The following is a 26,218-nucleotide window of genomic DNA, read 5'->3' as shown; positions in this document are numbered from 1 at the left end:
TTTCCAGATCCCGACAGAGCAGGGCCTGGATTCCTTCCTTCACAGCAAGGTACCACGTTTTATGTTACCACTTTGCAGGCATTTGGATTTCCCCCAAGTGTCCAGCCTCAAGCTGATGGGCCTGGGTACAAGGGGAAACTGGAGGAGAGAGGTTTTCCTGCTCTTTGACCCATGCCTTGCACTGTACAAGATATCCCAAGTGCATATGTACCTTTAAATATGGGTGTGCAGTGAACCGTGCAGAGTTCAGCAACATCTTTTGGCTAACTAGCTGACACTTTGGTGCTTAATAAAAGTGGACAGAGCCTAGGGGAGTCAATTACAATAAAGGTACTGAGCTAGAACTTCACAGAAGAGGAAAGAAAAACAAAACAGAAATACAAAAATAAAAAATCAAATAAAGAGTTGAAAGAAAACTGTAAGAAGTGCACTTCAATAGTCACTAGCTCCTATTGTAACTAAAGCTCCTACAACCTTTCAATGACATAATGCCCACATTATGACAGCTAGTATATTTTATACACCATATATAGATAGATACATACACATATGTGTACACATTTAGAACGAAACTTCAAGTTCAATGTTAATTTTTAGATTAAAGTAAAATAAAGTTATTTGACAGTACGTTTTTTATAATCATCCCTGAAGGTAATTTTGACATCCCCAGGTATCGCAAAATCAAAGCACCCCATGCTCCAGTGGTAGAACTATTTTGGCCTTCAAAGAATAAATGGCCCTAGGATTTCACCCGAGGCATTTGCCCATATGAGAGTCATCTCCTGGGGATCCACAAGAAGCCCATTGGTGATTCCATCACCACCCCCAGAGAGATCCTCATATTCTACATGGCCCTGTTAGAGTCACTTATTAGACATTTTTTTCTAAAATACAGGAGGCTCTGGGTTCGATCCCTGGCACACCCCAACTATGGCGATACAGTATCATGTGTGTGTGTTTGGGAGGGAGCATCTCCCCCCAGTGAGAACTGGAGGTCAGCCTGGGGTACATGTACATGAGATATGAATGGGGAAAGCCTGGGGTACATGTACATTAGATATGAAGGGGGAAGGATAAACACATCACCAACATTTTCTTGTATTTCACATAAGTGCCTCTCCTTCCTTTTGCTTCAAGAAACTTACATTCAAAAATATGGAGAGTCTGGTGTGCTGTCCCAAGCCTTTAATCTCATCTCTCTCTCCTCATCTCTTTCTCGGGAAGGCAGAGCTCTGTGAGTTATAGGCAAGCCAGTGCCATGCAGTGAGTTTCTGCCACATAAACAAAACAAAATAAACACGCTAAGTGTTTCAGAGTAACTTAATCACATGCCTACTAATAGTCACTAAGAATAAAAGGAAGATATTTTGAAAATAACTTCTCAGTTCAATCAAAGGTAACAAACCTATTATATGTTAAAAATAAATTACACTTCTGTGAAAAGTAATGAATGTTATCCAAACAAATTAGTTAGAATCACACCTTCCTTTTCATCTGGATAAATATGGTAAACCGTATTTTCATGTTCATTTATATATTCATTTTAATATGCTGCTATAGTAAAAGTGCATAAAGAAAGTTCAGATTAACGTAGACACATAGAAATGGAAAGGCCTCTCTCTTTCATAGCATACGATAAAATTTTAGATATCTTTTTAATACAGTTTCAAAAGTCAATGTGCATCATATTTCAATGTCCCACATTATGTGACATCATAGTATTAATTAATAGTTTGTACTCATGTTAATACTTGTTCTGTTTTTCATGAGACTTTTGTCATTACATGATGCGTAGGGTGGCAGGTGTTTGTATGTGTGTGTATGTGTGCACACACTCGCACATGTGTGCATACCTCTGGATGTAAAATTAAATATTCATTTTTAGAAAAGACTGTTTCAAAGGCTAGATATTATTCAGTAGTAGAGTACTCGTCTAGTATACCTAAATCCCTAGTTTTACCTGAGGGGGAGAGGAGATTGCTTCACTAATCTGTACAAAGTTCCTAAACACTGGTACACATCATTATACAACATTTTTTTAAAATCTATCTATTAATAATATCCTCAATCGCATTAGAAAACTATTTAAGTAAAATTCATTGTGAAATATTAATTCCTTGGACTCTATGTTACACCTAAAGTTCAAACTGTATTATTGTTAATGAACCTGTTAGTGTTATTCTTAAAGTGACAGGTTCATTTGTGGAGATAATGTTCTACAATACATCCAACTCTGAATAAGATCAAACCAAATCATTGTCTGTGGTTAGTTTAGCTTGCAACTCCAACAGTTGCACAAATGTTTGTTTTTAAACAAACTACCATTAAAATGTCAGTATGCAGGAAAACTTTCTTTTCCACACAGACTATTTAACAGTTATATATTAAAGGTTAAGATTTAGTAAAGTGAATAAATAATACTTAACTTCCTAAAGTGAAACTGGCCATTTCTTTGCATTGTGAGCACACAGACAAATATTAAAGGACACAATGGCCACCCACTTGTTGAGTGACACTGTTTCCCACTGCCATCAGAGATCTCACCCTCATTGCTTTTCCACAATCAATACAAATGTAAGCCCATGGAAATGGCAAAAAAGTCTTTATACTGTGTTGAAAATAAACTTTAATCTCTCAAATCCCTGAAAAGCTTTCAAGTAGGCCTGGGTATCTATAGACTATGCACTGAAAGCCAGAGTTCTGTAGGAACAATCCCACACGTCTGTAACTTCAAACACAGTAGGCCCCATGGCAAAATCACCTGTGTCACCATTTTCGGTAGGACGGCACAGAGTGCTGCTTCGTCTGGGGCTGCTGTGGCTGCTTAGTTGCGGTTCCTTGTGCGGTACTTACTTAGCTTATCTGCCTTCTTGTGTCCAGTAGAGTTGGAATGATGAACTGTCCCAGAGCAAATATTCTTACTCATCAGAGTGCTAGCACATGAGACAGGGTGGATTTAAGGAAGTGAATAATAAGGGAAGTATTCACTTCCAAAGAAAAGCTGAACTTCTAAACAAGGTTCACCTTCATTTTATTACTGCTGCTGCTATTTTAGGGAGAATACCAGAAGCTAACGTGAAGGAATCTATGAGCCACAGATAGGTTTACTTGTAGATAGCATCATCTGATTGCTTTTCAGACTTTCTTTTTCTCTTTAAAAATGTATTGCCTTACTCCTCATCCTGAGAGACAGGTGGTCTGTGTGGATACTCTTTTCCATTCCTATCTCTTACTACTCAAGAGGTCAAGGGTGGCTTTTGAGTCTCCAGAAACCTGTACAGGGCTTTCCGCATAAAGATTGGCAGAAGACCTGGGGATTATTTTAAATCGTGTGTGCTTTCAGCCGAACAAACTAAATGAAGTCATGGGATAAAACTGATTTAAATTTGCCTAAAGAGATGCTTTTTTAAGATGCCTCAACTATAAATTTGTTCTTTGTTTCAGGGGGGAAACTGATATATCACTCAGTATTTACATACCTCTGTGTTTTATAAATTATTTTGTACATACTTTCACTCCCTTTTGTAGTCATAGTAACCATCATCTCTATTCTTTGCCTATCATTGGGCTAGGAAATCAACACAGTTCTGTTTGATGTAAAAATAAAATAAAATAAAAACTATTAGTAAGCACCATCACTCCCCATTTACAGATGAGAAAACTGAGGCTTAGAGATATTATTCAGTGGTAGAGCCCTCATCTAGCATATGTGAGTACCTAGTTTTACCTGAGAGGGAAGGGAGATTGCTTAGGGGAGTAAATAACCTGGCCACGTAAACCACAGACGTAGGACTTGAGCATAGTTTTCGAACAGCAAACTTTGAATCTTTTCCACTACGGCACACTCTTGGAAATTTGATTTTTGTTTTCTTCTTGAAAGAACTCCAAATCCTTTATCAGAAGTTTGCCTCAAAACACTGTGGTTTGTGATTTGCTCTTTTTGGAAAACTTACAAAAAGATTAAAAGTCTTAGGATCGATGTTATTTTTTTTAAGACTCTCGGAGCTAAATGAAAGCATCATCAAACCTTGAGATATTTGGTTAGAGTGGCAAGTGACAGTGCTGGAAAGCAACTTCGTTAAGGCTTTTAATAAATTGAGCATTGGGTAAGGTGCTAGGCTATTGAAAGAGTCTTTGTATTATTTTCCCCATAACTTAATAAAATTTTTATTTTAATATATTCTATTCAAAATACTATTCAAGCTGTACTTAGTAAACTAATGAAATTTAATATCCTGACTCATATTGCAAGCACAATAAAAATGTGTTCAAGAACTTTTTAAATGAATTTGGAAATGATATAGCTGTATTCTTGGAAAATTCTATTCTCTTGATATTAAATAGTGGCATAGAAAGCACATAGGCCTTGTAACTGTGGCCCACTAGCACTCTGGGTTTATGTAATTTATGAACATGAAGGCAAGCCATTCTTGTAGTGCATCTCTAGGTCAGCACTAACCTTTTTCAAATGTCTTGATGTCAAATTTGTAGTAAGAAAGTTGAAATTTTAAAAAATAAAAAATAAAGTCCTGTGTCTGTGGGAATGAATTTGGCTTAAAACTCCCATTGATTTTTATCCTTAGTTCATTAACAAATCACATTTAAAATATCATTCAGTTAAGTGTTCATTTATTAAGTATTTCTTTTGCCAACTCTAGTATTTGATGTGAGATAAGCATCAATAGAGAGAAAATAATTAAGCGTGATATAGCAAGTGTTTGTGTGAACTGCCCTGTTCCCATCAGCTTGCATCCACTTAGATGGGATACTTGACTCTATTGCAGGTTTTTGATGTCAGCAACTCAAAGAGTGAAATCAGGTATGATTATTAATGCTAAGACTGAGTCATATTACCTGACCCAGTTATCTACAGACTAAAGATGCATGAGATAAAAATAATATAACTAACTGTTCAATTGTTAACATCTGGAAATCTCTCTAGTATTTCACTTGGGTGAGTACATTAAGGAATATTAACTTTTAAGCATTCTCAGTGTGCTGATGTGAAGATATGGCTAGATTCTTCTAGAACATTGGTTCTCAGATGTAAGCCGCCATCATAATTACCTAGAAGGCTTTAGAGCCATAAACTGTTGCACTTCCTCAGCTCCTTCAGAGTCTCTATTTTAGTAGATGTGGAAGAGAGTCTAAAAATCTGCATTTCTACAGGTTTTGGGATGACGGCATTACTAATTGTCCAGTGTTAGAAAACACTTTGAGCATCTCTATTCTAATATAACCAATGTCATACTAGATGTTGGGTTGCAAAATTTCATAATGAATTCACATGGTCAAGTGAACGTTTAACAAAAATGAGGAAGTATAGCAGTGAATGTACATGTAGCTGAACCGATAGCAAAATTAGGAAAATAAGAAAAGAGGGACAGACCTCTAATTAATGGCAGAAATAATGGAATAAACACAAGGACAGGAACGAAGATCTTCAGCTCACCGTATTTATGCATCATCCCATCTGTTCATGATGATAGGTTTCAAACGTGTCATCCCTGCACAAATACAGGGACTTCACAGCATCAGATCTGAATATAGAGGGAATTAAAACAAAACAAAACCTAAAGGAATCGAAGAAACACAGGATCAGAGGATACAGCTAAGTTTGAAAGTACTTGCTGAACAAACATGAGGGCCTGAGGTTAGTTCCCCAAGAAGCCACATATAAAACTGCATGCAATAGCTAGCATCTGTAATCCCAGCTGAGACGAACAGACCCATGTCGATCACAGTCTAGCTGAATAAGTAAACTCCAGACTCAGTGAGAGGCCCTGTCTCAAGAGAGTGGGGTGTTACTGAGAATGGCACCTGGCATTGAATTCTAGCCACCACACTTACAGGTTTGCACATGTGCCTGCATGCCCACATGCTTATATGTACACACACACACACACACACACACACACACACAGAGGGGGGGGGAGGGAGGGAGGGAGGGAGAGAGAGAGAGAGAGAGAGAGAGAGAGAGAGAGAGAGAGAGAGAGAGAGAGAGAATCTTTTTCCTGGTGAGAAGACTTTAGATAAGCGTTGAAGAACTTTTAAAAGACATTGCTTTTCATCCATATGTAACAGTCCCAGGCTTAAGTCTGAAAAAGGTTAACTTCATGGAGCATGAAGACATCACTAAATGATCAATTGCTAGATAGATAGTCTAGATCCTTGCCGGTGCGCCTTTTGGGGGGGGGGGAGCTGTGGTCCTCCTAGATTCCCTTGTCCAGCTAGCCATGCAAACACATCTGCTGACTGTAGGCAATGGACAGATTTATGTCTCTTCCTGAAACTGTAGGTGATATCAGAAGTGACTCTGATTTCTAAAACAACAGAAATTACAATCAATACTGGTGTGCAGATAAAACTCTTACACCCCAGTCAATCATAACGCCTGCAGTGGGCGATGTCCTCTAGCAGCCCCAGCGTCTGAAACTTCGCATCACTTAGCAATCGTTGTCATCTATGGATTACAACAAACAAAAATCATCTGGGATAAGAGATAAAATGTTGTAAGTTCAGTTTTTTTATGTCAGATGTAAAAGAGGTCCATTCAGGTAATCTAGAACTGGTGCAATGGTTTCTGAATTCATCAGAAGCCAAATCCCTTTCAGCTTCATGACTTACCATTACAAGTGTCAGGTCTGTCTTTGTGATCTTGGTTGTGCTGCTGGGTTCCAGCTGATGAGAGGCACATTCTAACAGCTCATTGGAGGCCAGGAAGAAGGCCAAGTTCCCAGTCTTGCCTTAAAGAGACTTCCTAAGTATACCATAGCAGCCCCTCCTGCACTTGGCTATCAGGGAGCTGGGATTTTTAGCTTGTCATCAAGGAACCAAAGTAAAAATTAAGACTCTGGCCCAGTGTGGTGGCACACGCCTTTAATTCCAGCACTCGGGAGGCAGAGGCAGGTGGATTTCTGAGTTCAAGGCCAGTCTGGTCTACAAAGTGAGCTCCAGGACAGGCAGGGCTATACAGAGAAACCCTGTCTCAAAAAAAAAAAAAAAAACCAATAATCATAATAATAATAATAATAATAAGATTCTGTTAGAAGAAGGAAGACACATAGTTGGTGCCATCAGATGCAAAGAAATTACAATTCTTACCTTCTACCACAGAAAGTGGTTAAAGAGCCCTCACTCTCCTCACATAGAAGCATCACTCTGCTTGAAAGTCTCAGTTTTGTTTAGAACACAAGAGCTACCTAAATAGGGTGAATTCAGAGGCCTGGCCCCCTGAGACTCCAATTTAGCACCCCAGGCTGTGTGTGACTGAGGGGTTGCCAGGGTCTCCTCTTTGAGAAGCCCCACAGCTTCCTTTTCAGTTGTCAGACAGCTTTCTGTCACAGCCTGGCACATTGTTGATGATCCCTATTTAAAACAAAGAAACAAACAACAGGAGACTAACTTGCTTGTTCCTCTTTAACTCTTTTATCCTCCATAATTATATCTGGCCGATGGGCACACTCTCAGTCCTTCAACTGCTTGTTCCATTGAAACAGAAAAGCTGGATCAATGATAGATGGATTTTAGGAATGCAGTTAAGTCCTTCTTTGAAGGCAGGGCCTAGGAAGCTTCCCCAGGAGGAGTTAACCTGAACTCCAGGCTGGATCTGTGCTTTCTGTGACTCCAGTGGCTAGAAACGGCCAGGGTCAGGCACCACAGTCAATCTAACAGTGAGTGATTAACAGCCAAGACTGAGCTCTGTGCTTCATTCCAAGCCCCTGCTCTGGCATCTCTTTAACACTCAGGTAAATGTCAGAAATGCACCCGGGGATTATAGCTGACAAGGGGTAAAAGCCTTCATGTTGTCCTCCAAAGGTTAGGGTTCCCAGGCCCAGTTGGAAGCCCTAGTCTCCAATAACCATTAATCCACTCTCTTCTGGTAGGAGTGAGCATATTTATGGCTGCAGTCACTAAAGGGTGAAATAAAGATTAGTTTTTAGTTAGGAACGCAAAGCTTTTGAGATCAATACAGACTCACTGCTGAAATCAATCTAAAGTTTGGAATTTTTAAGTAAAGATTTACTAGGCTTTCTTGTACATTTAATTTTCCAAAGGGAAAATAAGCCCAGAAATGTAACATAGTAATCAAATTGAGTAAACACCAGCCACTGTAAGCTGACCTGGGTTATGCACATATCAAATAAGTGTGAAAAGCAATAAAAATGTCCATAATGTAGATTGTAAATTCTCCCACAAACAGGTAAAAGCCAAAACACACATATAGGTTTACATGGTAGGAATCCAGCAGATACACTTGTCTACTCAAAATTATAAATAATCAATAGACATTAATAATGAAGTTATTCATGCATTTCCTTATTACCATGCATATTAAGTGTTTCAGTTATTTGTACTTAGCTAGATAAATAAATGTATAGTCATATTTTTTACAAAAGCTTTCAAAAAATATAGACTTATTCTGAAAAACAAAAGCTGCCGTTTGGATGAACAAGTAAGTAGACCGGAAACACACAGCTTGCTATAGTCTTCGGCCGTGCATGTTTGATACGTGTATACAATTTATTATGCAATTTCTTGAGATCTAACAAAGTAATTGTCTGGCAAACCATAGCTTTAATGACTTGTTTTTCTGTTTCATGTGAAAAGACTGTAGGTATTTTAGGCAAATGGCTTAATAGATCAACGTCAATAAGTTCTCTTCTGCTTGTTACATGTCTTTAGTTTGGGGAGATTTGAGATTTTTTTTTTTTAGAGAACTAGAGTGTCATGTAATAAGCTTATTTCTTCAGCAAAGTGTGTGAGGCTTACAGAATGCTGTAACTTCAGAAATTATTTAAACTACTCTTGGCCTTTACAGTAGAAGTGCATCTTTTGTCAGTAGAGTAAGGAGGAGTGGGAGTTCCCTTCAACCTCTATAGGATACCAGAAAGAGTAGATCAGCGGTAGAGGATATGGGAGTAGAGGATAGCGGAAGTGGAAGTAGAGATACTGGCAAATACTTAGTTTTTGATCGGGTTGTTATGATAAGAGCTTTGTGCTGCCCTGAAACTATTAGAGCATAAGATTATCAGATTACTTTAATCAAACTTTGTTTCGGACTATCTGCCTCACCTGGGAGTCACAATCAAAGCCCATTTGCCTACAGTGTATTCTGTCCACTCACAGCACAGGGACTTTGGTTGTAGGAATTGCTGCTGCTCTCTTTGCAATATTTAGAGGGTACTGTAACACACTGTAGATGTCTTCTGTTAATACTGGCATCTTTTACTCATTAATATGCTTTTTGGGAAGTTACAAAGCCCCTGAGAAAACATGGGTGTATATTCTTAAATAGAATCAGTGTGGGTCATAGGAGATAGATTTTTATCTCACTAAAACTGTTACACGGTGGTAAAATGACATTTTAACTAGTGCCACTCACTAAAGATGGGTAAAATAAATCTTAAGTGTTACAAAATCCATATATATAATAATTGTATATAGTACCTTTATGAGAAAACACACAAAGTGGTAAAATATGTACATTTGTGATATATGTATATATCCATATATTTTAATAAATTCCTTTTTACTAGAAGATTTATGTTACAACCAAGATAAGCTCACACTCACACACTCTAGGGGTTGATGTCATGGGGCCATTAGAATAGAGCAACATGGAGTAAAGGTAGCAGGCTGCCATCATGAATCTGTGGATTTGGAAGCCAGATTAGGGATTCCCAAGCTAGAAGAGTTTCTGGGTTTCTGTAGATCTCTGAACCATATTAAGTGATGAGCCTCAATAATTAAGTCTCATAGCACCATGTGCTCTTGTAGTGTACAAAGGTCAAGGCATTCCCTCTCAGAGCTGATCTACAATCTTGAGTATTTCGGTACATGACAAATACATGATCATACATGACGAATGGTGGATGAGTGCTCTGAGGAATCTTTATGTGTCAGTACAGTGGGAAGAAACAAACACAATTCTATCCCAGCAGAGACAGGTTCACATCCCACTCGGCTCCAGCTAGTCAGCTGGATCTTTGCAAACCACCAGAATTTCCAGGTAAGTCTTGGCTGGAGATGTGCAGGCAGAAGGAACTGAAAAGAACCCAAGCAAGACTCTAAAGATGAAGAAAGCTCCGAAAGTAGACTCCAAGGGAGATGAATTCAAACTTTGCAAGAGAATGTTCCTCAACTCTAGAGTTCAAAAAGAAAACTTACATTTAGTCCTGTTTCTTTAATCATCAGAAAAATTCATTTACTTCCATGGGTTCTTGTTAGAGATTTGGTAGGCTTCTCAAAGAAGTAAATGACGGATGTGCACATGGACAGATACATACTCCCCATTACTTAATACATTAAAAATATTAAAAAGCTAGTGTTACAGAAAGCATCACACACACACATGCGCCTGCGTGCGCGCACACACACACACACACACACACACACACGGAAAATAGCACAAGGTAAACCAATTAACTACCTGACACAGGTCAATAATAATCTTTTCTTTCACTTTGACTGTGTCCTCTTTCATTACTCAAAACCTCATCATGCCATTACCCAGGAGAAAATAAAACATAAATAAGTTTATTCTTCTAGCATGATTCATCAATTTTTACTATTAATACTTTGGAACATTCCTTTTTATTATTAATAGTTTAGAGCGTTTCTTTCAGCTTCCCATCAGTAAAGCAATGTATATAAAAATACTCTCTTTAACTTTCTTTTTATGTAAACTGTGAGATTGCAAATGTTCTGTGGGCAAGGAAGCCTCTTAAAAAACCTCCATGTTCTTCAAGGACTTTGCAATAGCAGCACATGATCACGTCGGAACAACCAGCTGCTTGCCCTATACTTTCTTATCTTGATGTATGAGTGAGCCAGTCCCAACAGTGGGAAGTCAGAATACATCATTTATATGAGAGACAAAGGGGATGAAAAAGGAGAGGGAGAAAGGGTAAGGAAAGAAGACAGAGAGGCAAGGAGGCATCCAGTTTCATTTGACTGTTAGAAAAACCAAGGAAATTAACAAATAGAGTGAGGTACAGTAAGATAAATATCCTTACAGCTAGAATTAAATCCCCATAGGGAATTTAACTTAGTCCTTAACATCACAAATATATTCATTTATGTAATTGAACTCTATACAACATCAACACCAAATGAAAATATTCAAATGCATATTGGTTATGTGGTATTAGCCGTGGCTGAATGTTACTATGGGATTTTGATCTTTTTTTTTAAAGCAACACTTAGTTAATGGATTGCCCTTTAAAAAAATACAATGAGATACTCAACAGAATTCCTTATTAACTCAGTCTGCTAATACCTAAAATGTAGACAAGCTTTCAGATAATGCTTCTACAGCATGCCATTATCAAAAATAGAATGTGACTAGCTTAAGTAAAGTTTTATGAGTATGCCATTAGAAAACCAACAGTATAGTAGGGGTGGAATACAAAACTAAGAAATATATAATAAAAAGAAAAAAAGAAACTAGATTTTATGAAAATGGAGAGAGAGCTTTGCTCTAACATTAAAAAAGCTAAGAGAACAGACATGAATCTAAGATATAAACAGGTGCCCTGTGATCCAATGTCCCAATGAAAGTGATAAATTCCATGACGTAACAATATTTGATTATTAGCCTTATAACTATCTCACTAAAAACTTAGATGATTGCTTTTCATTAACTATAAAATGATTAGTGGTAGTGGCTATTCTGACAAAGAGACACACATCTTCATTTTTTAAGAATGAGTAGAGGAGGAAATAGTGTCACAAATAAAAAGAAAAATTTGAGGGTGGAGTAGTTGATTAGAATAATTTGCAACTTCAGGTAATATATCTCTATGATAAAAAATGTCCTGCCTATGAGGGGAACAGTACATATTTTTTAATGAGCATTCCAAATTTATCATGCCTACAATAAACTATTCTACTATCTTTGAAAACTATTGAAATGTGTGAAATGATTTTGGAAAACACATGATTCCTGTTAATACACTCAGAATATTTCCACATTCTTGATCTGCTATTCATATATGACCTATTTGTGGCGACAGCATGAATTCCTCTGGTGCCCAGGCTCCAGGCTAACTTCAGGAGAGAATGAATACACTTTCCCCTCTCCCATGGCCTAAACTTTCAGCTGATTTTAGTAAGAAAGTTCACAACTGTCCCTTACAAACCATTTGTTTTAGCCACTGCTTTCCGGTTCACCCCATAGAGTAGTTACAGGAAGGGAATGCTCTGTGTACCTCTACACACAGGAAAACTGAGACAAGACCTGAAAGAGAAAAATGATGAGTGCACAGTCAAAAGGGGTGTGTGTAAAATTCAGAAGTCAGAGGACTCTTGTCTCAACAGGATCACTGGAATGAAGATCAACTGACAACAGAGAACGTTGACTATGAGTCAGGAATGGGCTCCGCATCCCACCATTAATAATACATATCCTAAATTTTTAAAACTCTTAATTTCCTAGGACAAATATGAGCTATCAGTGTCATCAAAGGTAAAGGAGTGATGGTTTTTAAACATGTAATAAACATATAGAGCATATAATATTAAAGAGCAAAGTAAAAAGTAGTGATACTTTTGTTCAAGTAATCAGTCACCCTTGGAATAGAGTCATCAATTATTGCTGCCCAAGGAGAAGCAAATGCCTCCACTGAGTATCTGCTGAACACAAGGCAAAAAAGAGATAAAAGAAAAACTAAGATAGGATGCCCTAGTTGTGCCTGGTGGTGGTTGTTGAGGTTTTGAGCTTGCTCTTGTTGTCTTGTTTAACAACCATTCAAATGGCACTCTCTAAGCAAGTATCTGTTCTACACAATACATCCTTGCATAAGGATCATTAAAATCCTTTGATAGGTGCTGTAGTAATCCTCTTCCTGAGGGAGTTTAATGCTAAAGTTATACAATGCAAAGTGCCAGACCCAAGGTTCAATTTGGGCATTACTCCCCAGAACCCTTCTCAGAACCTAGCACTGAACTATGTCTAAGAATCTCTATAGAAGTAACAGTTGCCTAAAATTTCAATGTTTGCTGAGTGATTGAAGCATTCTTCAAGGTCTCATTAAGCTCCGCTCCATGTGCTGTAGGCAAAAGTTTCAGAAAAGTATAATTTTCTTAATTGTAAGACAACAAATCAATAGAGTAAAGAACTTGATGGACTCCACACTGCTCAGATGCCCTAACAAAATGTTACGCATACCCTATTTTTTCTGATAAACTTGAAAACTCACTTTTAGAAATCCATTAATGTGTTTATTGGGTAACTATTTTGCATCTAATACAGAGATATGAACTATGGAAGATTTTTGCAAACTGCAATGCTCTTTTTTGAAGATTGTAGTTTAGCTGTAATAGTAAAATAGATTTCCCTAACTAAGGGACTAACAGATAAGTAATAGAAAAAATACACAGACAATAAGAACTAAGAAGTTAGGGAGTTGCTTTACTCTGCTACTGCAGTTTCTTCAACATATATTAATTATTAATTTTAGCTATCCACTTACTATGTCTCACTTCTCTATGTTTCCTCCATTAGAATATTAGCTCCCTAAGGATGAGAATTATCCTATACTCATTATTCTATACTCAATACTTAGTATGTTATTTGGTATATAATAAATTCCCACTATGTACTTGATGGATGAAAGATAAAAAGAAGGAATCAATAGTGAATGTTTATGGGGGCAGTTTCCAGTGAAGTAGATTGGCTAGCCTACCAAATCAGGGAGAATTGCAAGTCTACCTTTGAAAACATAAAATTGCAAACTTTTTTCTGCTTTCCCCATCTTAGATTATCATTATTAAAACGATAAAGTAATCTGTCCTTATCAGCTGATCTCACTATGGAATGAATTGCCCTGATCAGTAATCACCAGTAACAGCACTGGTCTACTTAGCTGAGGGCTATATGGATAAATAATCCAGGCCATCCTATGACTGCTGTCTTTTTGCCCTGACTCTTTTGTGCATTTGAGTTCAGTTATCAGTGAACTGAAGAATGTCTGGCCCATGTAGGGTCTCAACTTTCAACCAAACTAGCTTGAAGTCTTTCCCACAGCAGTTTTTAGAGCTAAAATGTTGAATTGGGGACAGTTAAAAGCATATAATGTCTCTTAAGGCTTAGACTCAGAATTAGCACAAAGTCACTTCTGGCATGTTCTATTGTTCTAAGAAAATAGCTCGGACAGTTAACATTCAAAGAGTTGGAAATAGATCCGGTCCTATTGGAGGCAGGGAAGCTCTTGCAGTCTACCAAACTCAGGATTAGCAAAAGGATTAAGAAAGCAAAACATCTGAAGGATTTATAACAGTGTCCATCACACAGATCACAAACTCAATGAGCAATACTGAGTATTACTGCTTGAAGCTGACTTCAAAAAGGATGGCTACTTGAGAGTTCTATTTGTAGGACTCAAACCCTCTTCCAAGAACAAAACATAACCATAAGTGTTTTATGCATGAATCCAGAACGCCCAAAGAGCAGCTACCAGTGAGCACTGTCCCCAGAGGTACTAGCACTGCACACATACCTGGAACCTACAATGTCCAGAGCCAAGTCCAAGCCATTGGAGAACAGTAAACCTTTGGGTTTGGGTGAAATTCTAGCTAACAGCACCATTGCTTTTACTACTATGTTAAAAAGCTCTTTGCTCTCCAATAAACTATATGATGCTGATGGCTTTGGGATATCTCAGACCATGTAATGGAGATCTACATTTTAAAACCCTAGAAAGTTATGAATTTGTGTTTGGTTTTTCCATTCTCTCATTTTGAGGGAGCTATGTAGCTCTTTCTTTACTGAACTTCATTCTATCTGTAACATGGAATCACCACATCCCTGTTTTTGCATGTATGCTACATGGCAGCAATCTCAAGGATCAGATCTCATGAAGCAGTATTCGTTACTGAAGGAAATACAGAAGAGGCCAGGCTCTGATATTTATACAGTTTGGTGATCACTCAGAAATCTGAATTAAAAAAGTTACTAGGCAGAAAAATAGTTTCAGCAAAACAGTCCCTCATGCTAGGCACCCAAGCAAGCCTAGAGTTGATATAGATATTCCTAGTCTGTCCAGTCCAACAGGATGGCTTTGGACAACCAGAGCTCCCATAAGACTCTATCTTGGTCACCTAAAAGGCTGGCGAGATCACTCAGAGCTGAAGGCTGCTCCCTTAGACAGTCAGTGTGGTTATTTCAGGGTCTTCCCACTATACATGGCTTTAATGGAGATTAGCTGATGAATACTTTTGATAATTCTGCCAAAGTATAAAGACTGCTTAGATTAGATTACTACATGATTGTTGTTATTTTTGTCGTTTTTTTCAACGACAATCCTCTTCTGCCATGTGAAATCTATCCTGCTGAGTGCTCTTGAAAAGTCAAGTCCTTCCTACCATTTTAAAAACAACAGTGGCAGAGTTGCAAGTCAATGATAGTGCTCAGCAGGATAGATCAAACACAGAGATGCAATTTCTGTATGTTGAACAGTGAAGTGAGATAAAATTTAAATGCTTACAATCGCTTAGTAGCTGCCATCTGATTGCTGCAAATTGAATCTTTCATAACAGGACTTATTGTAAATAGTGCCATTGCATTTGAAAGTCCAGCAAGCACTGCAGTAGAAGCCTGTGCAAGATGCTAGAGGCATGAGGTTTACGAGATAGACATGGTCATTTGCGCACTGATTACGAGGGGACTTTTTTGTTTGTTGGTTGGTTGGTTTTGGTATTGGTTGCTTACAGAATACCCATAGTTGTCATTATTTTCCCTCTGAAAGTCCAAACATTAATAATTTACTAGCTTTAAGATGCAGAGGACAATGGGCCAAGCACTTCATTTCAAGACCTGCTTCACCATGAGAAGTTCCCACTTCTCCTTGCTCTCTCTTCCAGATAGATGTTAGATAACAAAATCACAGATATATACAGATTCTTAAGATGTGCCATTAGTACTGTTGGGAAGTGTGTCGAAGCACGGCAACTCTAGTTTTCATAATTAGTGACTTAGCTATATTAGTAGCAAAAAGAAAAAAAAGCTAAAACATTCAAAACAGAATTTAATCTCTTCAATGTATGCTTTAATTCTTTCATGATACAATGAGAAGGCTGTAATTTAAATGATCGTGTCCTTATTCAACGTTTGGTTCAGTTCCAAGTATGACCAACAGGAAATATAAGTTGAGCATGCACTTTGCATGCACTCCACATACTTAGTATCTTTAATTCTTCATGACATTGAACCCCCAAAAGGCAGTGTGTTGCAATCATGCAGTTTTCCTTTGCAAGACCCCCATAACGGATGTTCAAAAATGAAAAGGATGTGACCACATAGCTTCATCTGTTTCCTTTCTTTCTTTGGTCCCAAAGAGCAACAACAACAAATAGACCCTGTCTATGTCTTGTTATGTGCTCTGTTTGGCTGGTAAGTGTGAGGGAAGAATGCAAGACCCCAACCAGACCACAATAAAGAAGTGTTACTCTCCAGTAAGGCAGGAACCTGGAAGGCAAAGGGCCTTTGCAAGGGCTTTGGTTTCATTCCCCTTCATTTATTTGAGTAAACATCACATATGCATGTTAATGTTATCATTCTAGCTGGGAAATTCCCCATTTCTAAGCCTTGATATTTTCAGTTTCCCCCCTCACTTAAGCAGGTGTCTTTCCATCTTTCATGAATCAAAGGATGGGGAGGGGGGAGGTTGTAAGAAGACAACCCTTGGGTGATTTTAATAAATTTACTAACCAGAGCACATTAGAGTGAATCATATTCTATATTTATTGACAAACAAAACTCAATTTAATTCATGTCTAGCATTGTTTTATAATCATTTTATTCAAGGACATATTTTTCTGTTTCTGTCCCTCCCCCCACAGTGTGGGATGTGTGTGAGGGAGATTCTTGAATGCCTCCAACTCCCATTGACAGCCTCAATGAGGGTACCATACATCATGAGATAAGTATGAAGAACATGTCCTCTACCAAAATGCACATGCCTTTCTGGTCCTAGAAACGCATGCACGTGTCTTTCTTTAAGGTCCTAGAATTAGGCTGAGGTCCATTCTGAATGCTAAGCAGGGTCAACAGTGTGAGTCCTATGGGAGGGCCCTTATTTATCAAGTGAACTCCCCAAGTTGAAAGGTTACATTTGTGAAATTGCAGCTGGGTTCCCTAACAGTTAATCCTAGCTCCTGCAAACCAAAGACTCTTAATTGAAACACAAATCTGACAATATGATAATGTTTTAATGAAAACGTGCTTTCTGTACTCTTATGTGTCAAAGACTGACAAGAGAACTTCAAAAGAGGTTGTTTAACCAGACAAAAATAATAAGAGAAAAAATATGTTTTTCAACAAAACCATAAAGCTTGAATAGTACAGAGAGGAAAAAAACAGGGAACTGTCCTCTGTTTTACCAACTGTGTTTCCCCCACCCCTGGCATGTCCTCAGCCCTCCTAGACAGGGACTGGTATCTTCCAAGTCAGCCCCACACCCTAGATACCAAGACAGGCTAAAGTGGCTCCTGGCATACTTTGAGATCAGACAGCTTCTGCATTTGAGAGTATGAGGGGGTTGGGGGGTGGGAGGGAAAACCCAGCATACCGATGTTGTGGAAGCTGCAAACAACAGCATATACACAGACACAAAAAAGTTTGCATATTGCACAGAGCGCTTGAAGATCATAAATCTATGCATGAGAAAGATGTAGTGGAAATTTTGGGGGGGATTAGAGTTTATTTTTGTCATCTCTGTGAGACAGCTACTCATTCATCCAGATCACAGCTAAGAAAAAAGCTGGTCACAGAAATTAGCAGTTTCAGCTCAGCAGCGAAGTCGCCAGCCTGTGAAGGCAGAGAGAAATTGACTAATTAGCAATGCGCACTAAAACTTGACGGTTCTTTATAGAGAGAAGAGAAGAGAGAGGGAGAGAGAGGGAGAGGGAGGGAGGGGGGCTCGCTTTTTCCCCTTCTTTCTTCCAAAGATGTTTGAAATCGCAGTCATTTACGCTCGACAATTTTTACAATAGCCTTGAGCCATAATTTTGCGAGTCTCTCCAGCATCCATCCCCCTGTATGGTCTCTCTCTACTGGCCAAGCACGACCATTTCTCTCCCCAACCGTGGATTTCCTATTACTCTCGTTACGACTCACTGAGCCCCAGGCCCAAGGATAATGATGTGTTGTTTCTTGGTAGCATAATTTGTCACACGTACATTTTTTCTTCTTCTTCTCTTGCAGAAAGCTCTGCTCCCTCTCTCTCTCTCCCTCTCTCTCCCTCTCTCTCCTCTCTCTTTCTCTCTTTTCTCCCTCTCCTATATTTTCTTGCTGTTGCTAATTCATGGTGATCAAATGATGTACGACAAAATAAATTGTACAGAGTGACTGCCTGGAGTTGGGAGCCAGAAGGTGTGTTCCCCTCCCAAGGAGAGAGCAAACCTTTAAAAAGGAAGGACAATTGATTTTGGGGGGAGCTTAAGTGAGCCCTGACTTTGCAGCTGGCTGACAGCAGGTAAGTTTCTGGCCTTGGGTTTGCCTTGCCTGTATTTTCCTTGTCTTTTGGGATTCTTATGGGTGCGGGGGGGATACTTATGGGGGGGGGTCGTGTGACAAACGCTTATAAAGAATAAAACTCTCATTGCAAGAAATAAGCAGATGGGAGGTGGAAGCAAGGGGGGATAACAAGAAGGAAAGACTAGGAAAAGATGGGGGGGGGCGGCTAGACAACGAAGCTGGGAGAGCAAGAGAGAGGTATGACCAGGGCCACTTCCAGTGAGGACTCAAATGTTTCCCGGCAAGCCCGAGCTTTGGGGGAGGGTGGTTGTGGCTGGGGGAGGGAGGTTAGGGTCCACCTGGAACAGGATGGGAAAGTGAGTGGAGAGGAGCCCAGTCTGGTAGAAATGAAGCCGGCGATCCAGAAGCCGCGCCGGGCAAGGCAGAGTGAGCCGCAGCGGAAGGGGCAGGTCTGGCGGGTCCCTCAGAGCCGGGCGGCGGCGGCGGTGGTCCCGGCGGGCGCGCGGGCGGGACACGGGCAAGAGGGTCCCTTCCTGTTCAGCCCTGAAAGGTGCAATTACAGATTAAGGACTCGGTTTGTGGATTTCACCTAGCCTCCCCCTCCCCGGCCTCCTACCACCTAGAAGCGGGAGGCTCAGACTTTTTACAGAAGTACTTCCAGGGCTGGGGGAGTAGGGGGGGTGCCCGAGTGGGGGACCTCTGGAAGCTGAACCCCGGGGATCGAAGGGATGCTTGTCCCAAGATCCATCTGGGTGCGTAGCAGAGACCCCTCAGCACTGGACCGCGCCCCCACCCCCACCTCATTCCCGGGCCGCCACCCCTCCCCCAACACCTGCCTTCTAACTTGAACTTCTCATAGTTCCTCCTGTTAAAGCGACTGCTCCCGGTGCTTGAGAGGGAGGGAGACCAATCCATACCAATGCCTCCTGGCCTCTAGTCTCTTGCTCTAAATCCAGCCTTGCACCCCAACTTGCCCCCAGTCATCCTCGGGGCCGCCCCGCACTGGAAGGGGAACTAGGTGACTGAACTTCCGTGCTCTGATATAGCAAAGGTGCAGGGAGAAGGGGGCCCGAGGTGGGGTGAGTAGTATGGGTGGAAGGAGTCTCTGGCCAGGTTTAAAGGCGTCTCTGGAAAATTAGCAAATCGGGGTGGCGGCGAGGAAAGCCAACAGTTTGCGAAGCGGGGAAGCGGGCAGGGCCGGGGTGAGGGAAATGAGCTAGAATTGATAAGGACAGCTCCCGCCTCTGCCGAGTCCACTGAGCGGGTCCCCATCGCGCTCCGCTGCACTTCCCCGGGAGAAGAAAGGGCTTTATCTCTTCTCTCAGACTGTGAGCCTAGGACTTTTTCGGGGCAGCGCGGATAATCGAAGGTGTCCCCAGCTTTTAGAGAGCTAAGAATCGCCCACCCGCACGCCTGCCCCCCCTTTTCCCACCCCACCCCCAAACTGGGCCAACTAAGAAAAAGCAAAGCTTCCAGCACCAGTTGACCTGGAACCGCCGCCGTCGGTCGCCTCTGAGCTCTTGAGGCACCCCCTGACTCCCCACTCCCGGCCTTTCCGTTCATCCAGCCGGGCATGGACTCGAGCCCACGAGGTGTCACGGCCTCAGCCTCCACTTTTGCCGCCGCTGCTGTCACCGCTGTCGCTGCCAAGAGAGAAGCTTGGGTGCTTTTAGGAAAGTGAGGGGCGAAGTGTGTAAGAGATAGCAAGGAGCAGAACCGGAGTCCCGAGCCCAGACGAGGACCCTTCTGGAGGCGCTCAGGACCGGGCGCCTTCACACCTCCCTCTTAGGTTCGGATCCTAAGAGCGCAGGGAGGGAGCCAAGCGGGGCCTTGATTGTTGTTCCTCTCTCCCCTCCACACCCTTCCCCACCCCGACCACACCCCACCCCCTACACCTCCCTGCTACCCCTCCCATCCCCCACCCGTCTGCCAGGTTGGAGGAGGGTTTAAAGCCAGGTGCGCAGAGTCAGCTCGCCATGTCCAGATCCGGGGACAGGACCTCCACCTTCGACCCCAGCCACAGTGACAACCTGCTGCACGGTCTCAACCTGCTGTGGAGGAAGCAGCTATTTTGCGACGTAACCCTGACAGCCCAAGGCCAACAGTTCCACTGCCACAAGGCCGTGCTGGCCTCCTGCTCGCAGTACTTCCGATCACTCTTCTCCAGCCACCCCCCTCTCGGGGGAGGGGTCGGCGGCCAGGACGGCCTGGGGGCCCCCAAGGACCAGCAGCAGCAGCAGCAGCCTCAGCAGCAGCCTCCACAGCAGCAGCAGCCGCCGCCACAGGAGGAGCCCGGGACTCCTTCCTCCTCCCCCGACGACAAGCTGCTGACCAGCCCCAGAGCCATCAACAACCTAGTGCTGCAGGGCTGCTCGTCCATCGGGCTGCGCCTAGTGCTTGAATACCTCTACACAGCCAACGTGACCCTCTCCCTGGACACAGTGGAGGAAGTGCTGTCGGTCAGCAAAATCCTGCACATTCCTCAGGTCACCAAGCTCTGCGTTCAGTTCCTCAACGACCAGATCTCAGTGCAGAACTACAAGCAGGTGTGCAAGATCGCCGCACTGCACGGCCTGGAGGAGACCAAGAAGCTGGCCAACAAGTACCTGGTGGAAGATGTGCTGTTGCTTAACTTCGAGGAGATGCGTGCCCTGTTGGACTCGCTGCCGCCCCCCGTGGAGTCGGAGCTGGCACTTTTCCAGATGTCCGTGCTATGGCTGGAGCACGACCGTGAGACCCGCATGCAGTACGCACCCGACCTCATGAAGCGCCTCCGCTTTGCGCTCATCCCCGCCCCGGAGCTGGTAGAGCGGGTCCAGTCGGTGGATTTCATGCGCACCGACCCGGTCTGCCAGAAGCTGCTGCTGGACGCCATGAACTACCACCTGATGCCCTTCAGGCAGCACTGCAGGCAGAGCCTGGCCAGCAGGTAGGAGACAACAAAGAGGAAGGCGGGGTGGGATGGGGTGGTGGGGAGTTGAAGAGGCCGGAGGGAGGGGAGGGGGCAGGGAGGAGGGGAGAACTGGGTGGGCTGGGCGGAAGGCTCCTGCACGTGAAAAACCATTTCAAACACTTCAGCTGGTGTGGAGAAAGTTGATTTTAGAGTGTTAGAAGGGGCAACAGGGACCTGGCCTAACAGTATCCCTGAGCGCTTGAATGCCCAGATTCCCATGTCTTCAGGGCAAGAAACATTGAAGATTTCAGACTGAGGTTGAAACTGAACAGATAGGTGGGGCCCAAAGGCCTATGCAGTTTAGAAGAACAGCTCTGGGCACCTTGGTCAGTCAGAGCTCCCTCTGCCCGCCCCTTAAAGTGGACCTGTTCAAGGAGATTGAGCCTGTGGTGCAGATCTTTCCCGTTCCTGTTTTGAGCCAGGAAGAACTCTCAGTGTTAGCAGAAGAGAACTTCATAGTCTTTCTGTCATGCACTCAAGTTTTTAATATTTTGGTTGGTTTTTGTGCTGTGACTGAGGTCTGCTCTCTTTCTAGATTGGAACTCCCGAAAGGAGTTGTCTATTCCTATTACTAGTTGTAATGATGGGCATTCTGTGGCCAAGTGAACTTTTCTACTTTGCAGAAAACACTTTCTTTTCTTTAAAGGAGAGCAAAGCCACACACATTTCAGGGTGGTAGGGTGAATCTTGCCTACTAACTTCTGTCCCCAGGATGTCTAGGGCATTGACAGCTGGGAGTGCAGAAGGACAGGGAGTGGAGTCTTGCACCTCCAGTTGCTCTGTGTGTCTAGCAAGAGTCACAAAGAAGTTAAGGAGCTGTTAATGCTGTCTGCCATTGCCATTTAGGAAGTATCTGTTTGTGTTGCAAACAGTATTTCATGTCCAAAAGGAGAGAGAACCATGTTTTTGTAAAGTGCTGCCGAGATGAGAAGACTACAGAAACTGACAATCCTATTTGATTGGCTCCAATTTCAAACCCCTTTTAATGAGCCCTAGCAAAGGGCTCCTTCTATTTTTGGAGAAGAGGCATGGTATCCCCTCCTTTTCATGATTAAGCATCCAGGTTTCAGATGCCAGGCTATTGAGGCCAGCCTAAACCTCCAAGTGTTACGGGGTAAGACTTGAAAATCCACCTGAAAATCCACCAAGGCAAAGTTCCACACAGAATGATGCCTAAGACATGAGACCTTACTCCAGGCAACCTCAGAGAGTAGGTGTGTGTGTGTGTGTGTGTGTGTGTGTGTGTGTGTGTGTGTGTGTTTCCTCACATTATTTCTACCAGTCTGAGGTAACAGAAATTTAAAGGCATTTAAGATTATCGGCATTTGTTTGCCAACACTGCTGTTAAGTTTAAGTCAACAGGAGGGATGAGAAATCTTGAACTTGTAACAGATCCTGTGAACTGACTTTTCAGAATTGCTGTGGGAGATGAGTTTGTGTATTGTGGTGTCAAGAGATGTCTGTAAAAAAAAAAAAAGTAATACAAAGACCCTTGTACATCAACAATGAGCACAAGATTCCATGTCAGAACAAAATAGGGAATGTGTTATCGTATGTGTTTTTCACATGTCTAAAGATCAAAATGACAAGCTCACTGTGACGGGCAGATATTGCCGTGCCTAAGGGGATTGGTTAGTAACCATTCACTATGTTAGATTTTATCATTGTTGGCAACCTTTAACTACTAATTTAGCACCTATCCTACACAGTCAGGAATTCAACCTACTAGTTAGACTCTTGACACTACCTTTTACATTAATATATATATATATACATACATATATATATGTATATATATATATATATATATATAATTTAGGATAAATTCAGAAACCCAAAGGAGATGATCAATTTTAGGATTGAACTTGTTGCCCTATGAATAATTGGGCCGACAAGCTTTGTAAATTGGATGTAGTAAATAATCTCTGGCATGCTCAATGCATTGTTATATATAGGGATGTCCTAAGATTCAATGTCAGGAGAGTTCACTTTCAAAATGCAAAATGTTAGTCAAAAATCCTACCTTCGTCTGGAATCAGCACACCAGCTGGGGCCTGCTGGCTCTGTCCTGGTGGGCTGCTAAGATACCAGGCTGCCTGGCTCCGTGACAATACCTCCCAGCTTCACTGGGCCACATCATTTGAAGGGTATGTAGTGGTGTCTGACCACTGAATGCTTACAAGTGTCATGGATGCTGCAGGGATCTGATACTTCTGCAGTCGGAGGAAACCATATTTTTCCTTTAGAAGAGAAAGATATAGAAAAGAAAATAGTTCAGCAAACCTATAGCCAATCTCAGGAATAGAATTTGGACTTCATTCCATTATTAGAAACTGTAGCATTTCAATTTTGGGGATGAATCACATTATTCTAATTTTAAATCACAGAAGAATGCAAAATCTTAACTTGAGTAAAGACAAAAGTGTTCTAAGTTAAAACCCTTTAGCATTAAATGAACTCCATGTTATAGCCAGTGTGATAGAAAACGGTTCTCTCAGCATTGCGTGGGGGTCAACAGGAGGTTAGCTATGTCACCATGCTGTTGTTGAGATTATGTCACTTTTATGAAAGACAACTGAAAAGAAGGGCATTCTATTTATGACTTTTCCTTTACCTGTAGTTTTTTAAGAGCCCAAATATGAATACATGCCTCAAATTTAGAGAGGGAAAGGGGAGAACTAAAATTGACCAGTTGGGCACAATGAACAGGAAATGCAACCAAATAGAGTAGGTGAAAGAATTCAGGTGTTTAAGAACATATACTGTGTCTGCAGAAAATAAAGGGTTTAATGTAATTGTTTAAAATATAACTTTAAAAATGAATATGTAATTCTGAATTTGTATTATCTGGAAAAATGAGCAGCCGAGGAAGTCTTTAGGGAAGCAGTGGAGTTGATTTTATATTTTTCTCTAGTTCCTCAGTTTTTCTGACCATGTCATGTGAACTCAGGTTCATATTCTGTTTTAATAAAATAAGCGTTAGTTCAACGAATGAAATAAGACACTTTACTGCCCCATCTTCAAATAATTAGTAATTTAAAATGACAAGACTTGACAATGAATATGATATTTTAGACTAGAGGTATAAGTTCTAGTGGTGTGTTGCATGGGATACTGAGTATACGTAATAAGAGATTGCTGAATTAGATTAGAGACCTTAACGTTCTCATAGAAAACGAGAGGCAGGAAGATGATAAATATATTAGATAGCTGACCTTAACCTTTGCATATTATATACATACATCAAAAAACCACATCATGGCCTAAAATTCACATCTTTTATCAGGATTTCTTTTTGAAAGAGTGTTTGAACATACACACAAAAAATGTGTGTATGTTTAGATGTATGTCAGATTACTTGACTGTTTTCTTTAGGTTTATTACAGGATGAGGACATCTATGTCCATTTGAAGAAAAGTAAGAATTAGGAGCTGGGAAAAGTTCCTGGGAAAGTCACTACCAAAGTCTTCTAAAGAATGAATATTTCATGCAATACAGTTAGTACTGAAGAATAACTAGCTGAAGATGCATGGACTAGTGGAGAATAAACCTAGTCATATGTCCACTTATGATATGGAAGGCCTCAGTCTAAATTATCTAAAGTAACCAAAAGTTTCTTTTCTCTTTGTATTTTTTAGTTGTATTGCATGATTTAATAATGATATCAAATTAGACTGGAGTAGTTAACTTTTGCTTCTATTTTCATTGGTGCTTCTACAATCTAAGCTAAATAGATGTTGTGCTACTAATGTTTGAAGGAACTAAGATTATGAAGCAAGAAAGATGTGTCATTCATGTGTTGATCAGGGCATAGTTACTGTTGACATACAAAAAGCACATGTGTGGAAAACATTCACGAAAATAATGATGTGGCTAGTATCTTGTTCTTTATATAGATACTGAAGTGTATCTTCAAGCAGTCATATTACATAAAAGACAGAAAGCAACCACACGAAACTTTTATTTTTTAAAGTATGACTATTTAAAGATTGCACATGATAATATTAAAATCTATTTACATGTTTAGCGTCCTAAGTATCTAATCCCAGCATGTGTTCCAATGCTAAAAAGCAATGGCATCTGCTAACACGAAAATGCAGTTCCTGACCTTGATGCCTACCAGCTGTACTGCAGGACAGTGGCTTTTACTGGCTCTCTTCCTAAGAACTGAGAACAGCCTGTGCACAGCACACCAATCTGCATTCTGTAAATTGTTGCTTCCCTTTATGCCAATTTGATACCCTCAGATTAGAAGTTGTTAGGTAGTTAGATTTTGTATCAGAAGTTACTCAACCATTTAGAATACAATTTGTTTATTATCTGAAACAAGACCATTGATTACAAAATCATATCACAGGTATGGGAGGCCAACAGTTCTCCTACAATTCAAAGGCAATTAGAGTACATGCTGTTTGTTCTCTACACATAGATGACTTGCTGACAAAAACGGACATTTAAATTTTTTTTTCTTCCTTGGATTTCTTCTTATTTGTAAGTCTATTGAGATTCACTCATTTACTTAGATAATTTGTCAAGTATCTGAAATTGCCTAACAGAAAAACACGGTTAAAATTGTGTTCCTTAGTTAAGTGTGGTGGTTTGTGACTATAATCACAAAAGGGGACAGAGGAAGGGGGATGTTGAATTGAAGGTCAATCTGACCTAAACAGCAAGATCTCATCTATTAAAAAAAAAGGAAGGAAGGAAGGAAGGAAGGAAGGAAGGAAGGAAGGAAGGAAGGAGGGAAGGAGGGAAGGAGGGAAGGAGGGAGGGAGGGAGGGAGGGAA

The 26,218-nt window shown here is 41.0% G+C and overlaps 1 protein-coding gene across 1 annotated transcript in view; it reads left to right on the top strand.

The window, feature by feature from the left end:
- Positions 1-20,406: 20,406 nt before the first annotated feature.
- Positions 20,407-26,218, top strand: part of Klhl14 (kelch like family member 14) — a 103,240-nt gene continuing 97,428 nt past the window's right edge. Inside the window, exon 1 of the mRNA XM_029471720.1 lies at positions 20,407-21,407. Coding sequence (XP_029327580.1) covers positions 20,455-21,407 — 953 coding nt within the window. The 5' untranslated portion in view covers positions 20,407-20,454. The remainder of the gene's footprint in view (positions 21,408-26,218) is intronic.

This window comes from Mus caroli, chromosome 18 (genome assembly GCF_900094665.2).
Source record: "Mus caroli chromosome 18, CAROLI_EIJ_v1.1, whole genome shotgun sequence".
Classification (NCBI taxonomy): domain Eukaryota; kingdom Metazoa; phylum Chordata; class Mammalia; order Rodentia; family Muridae; genus Mus; species Mus caroli.
Note: the sequence above shows the minus strand (reverse complement) of the source record. Positions and strands in the feature narration are given on the sequence as shown.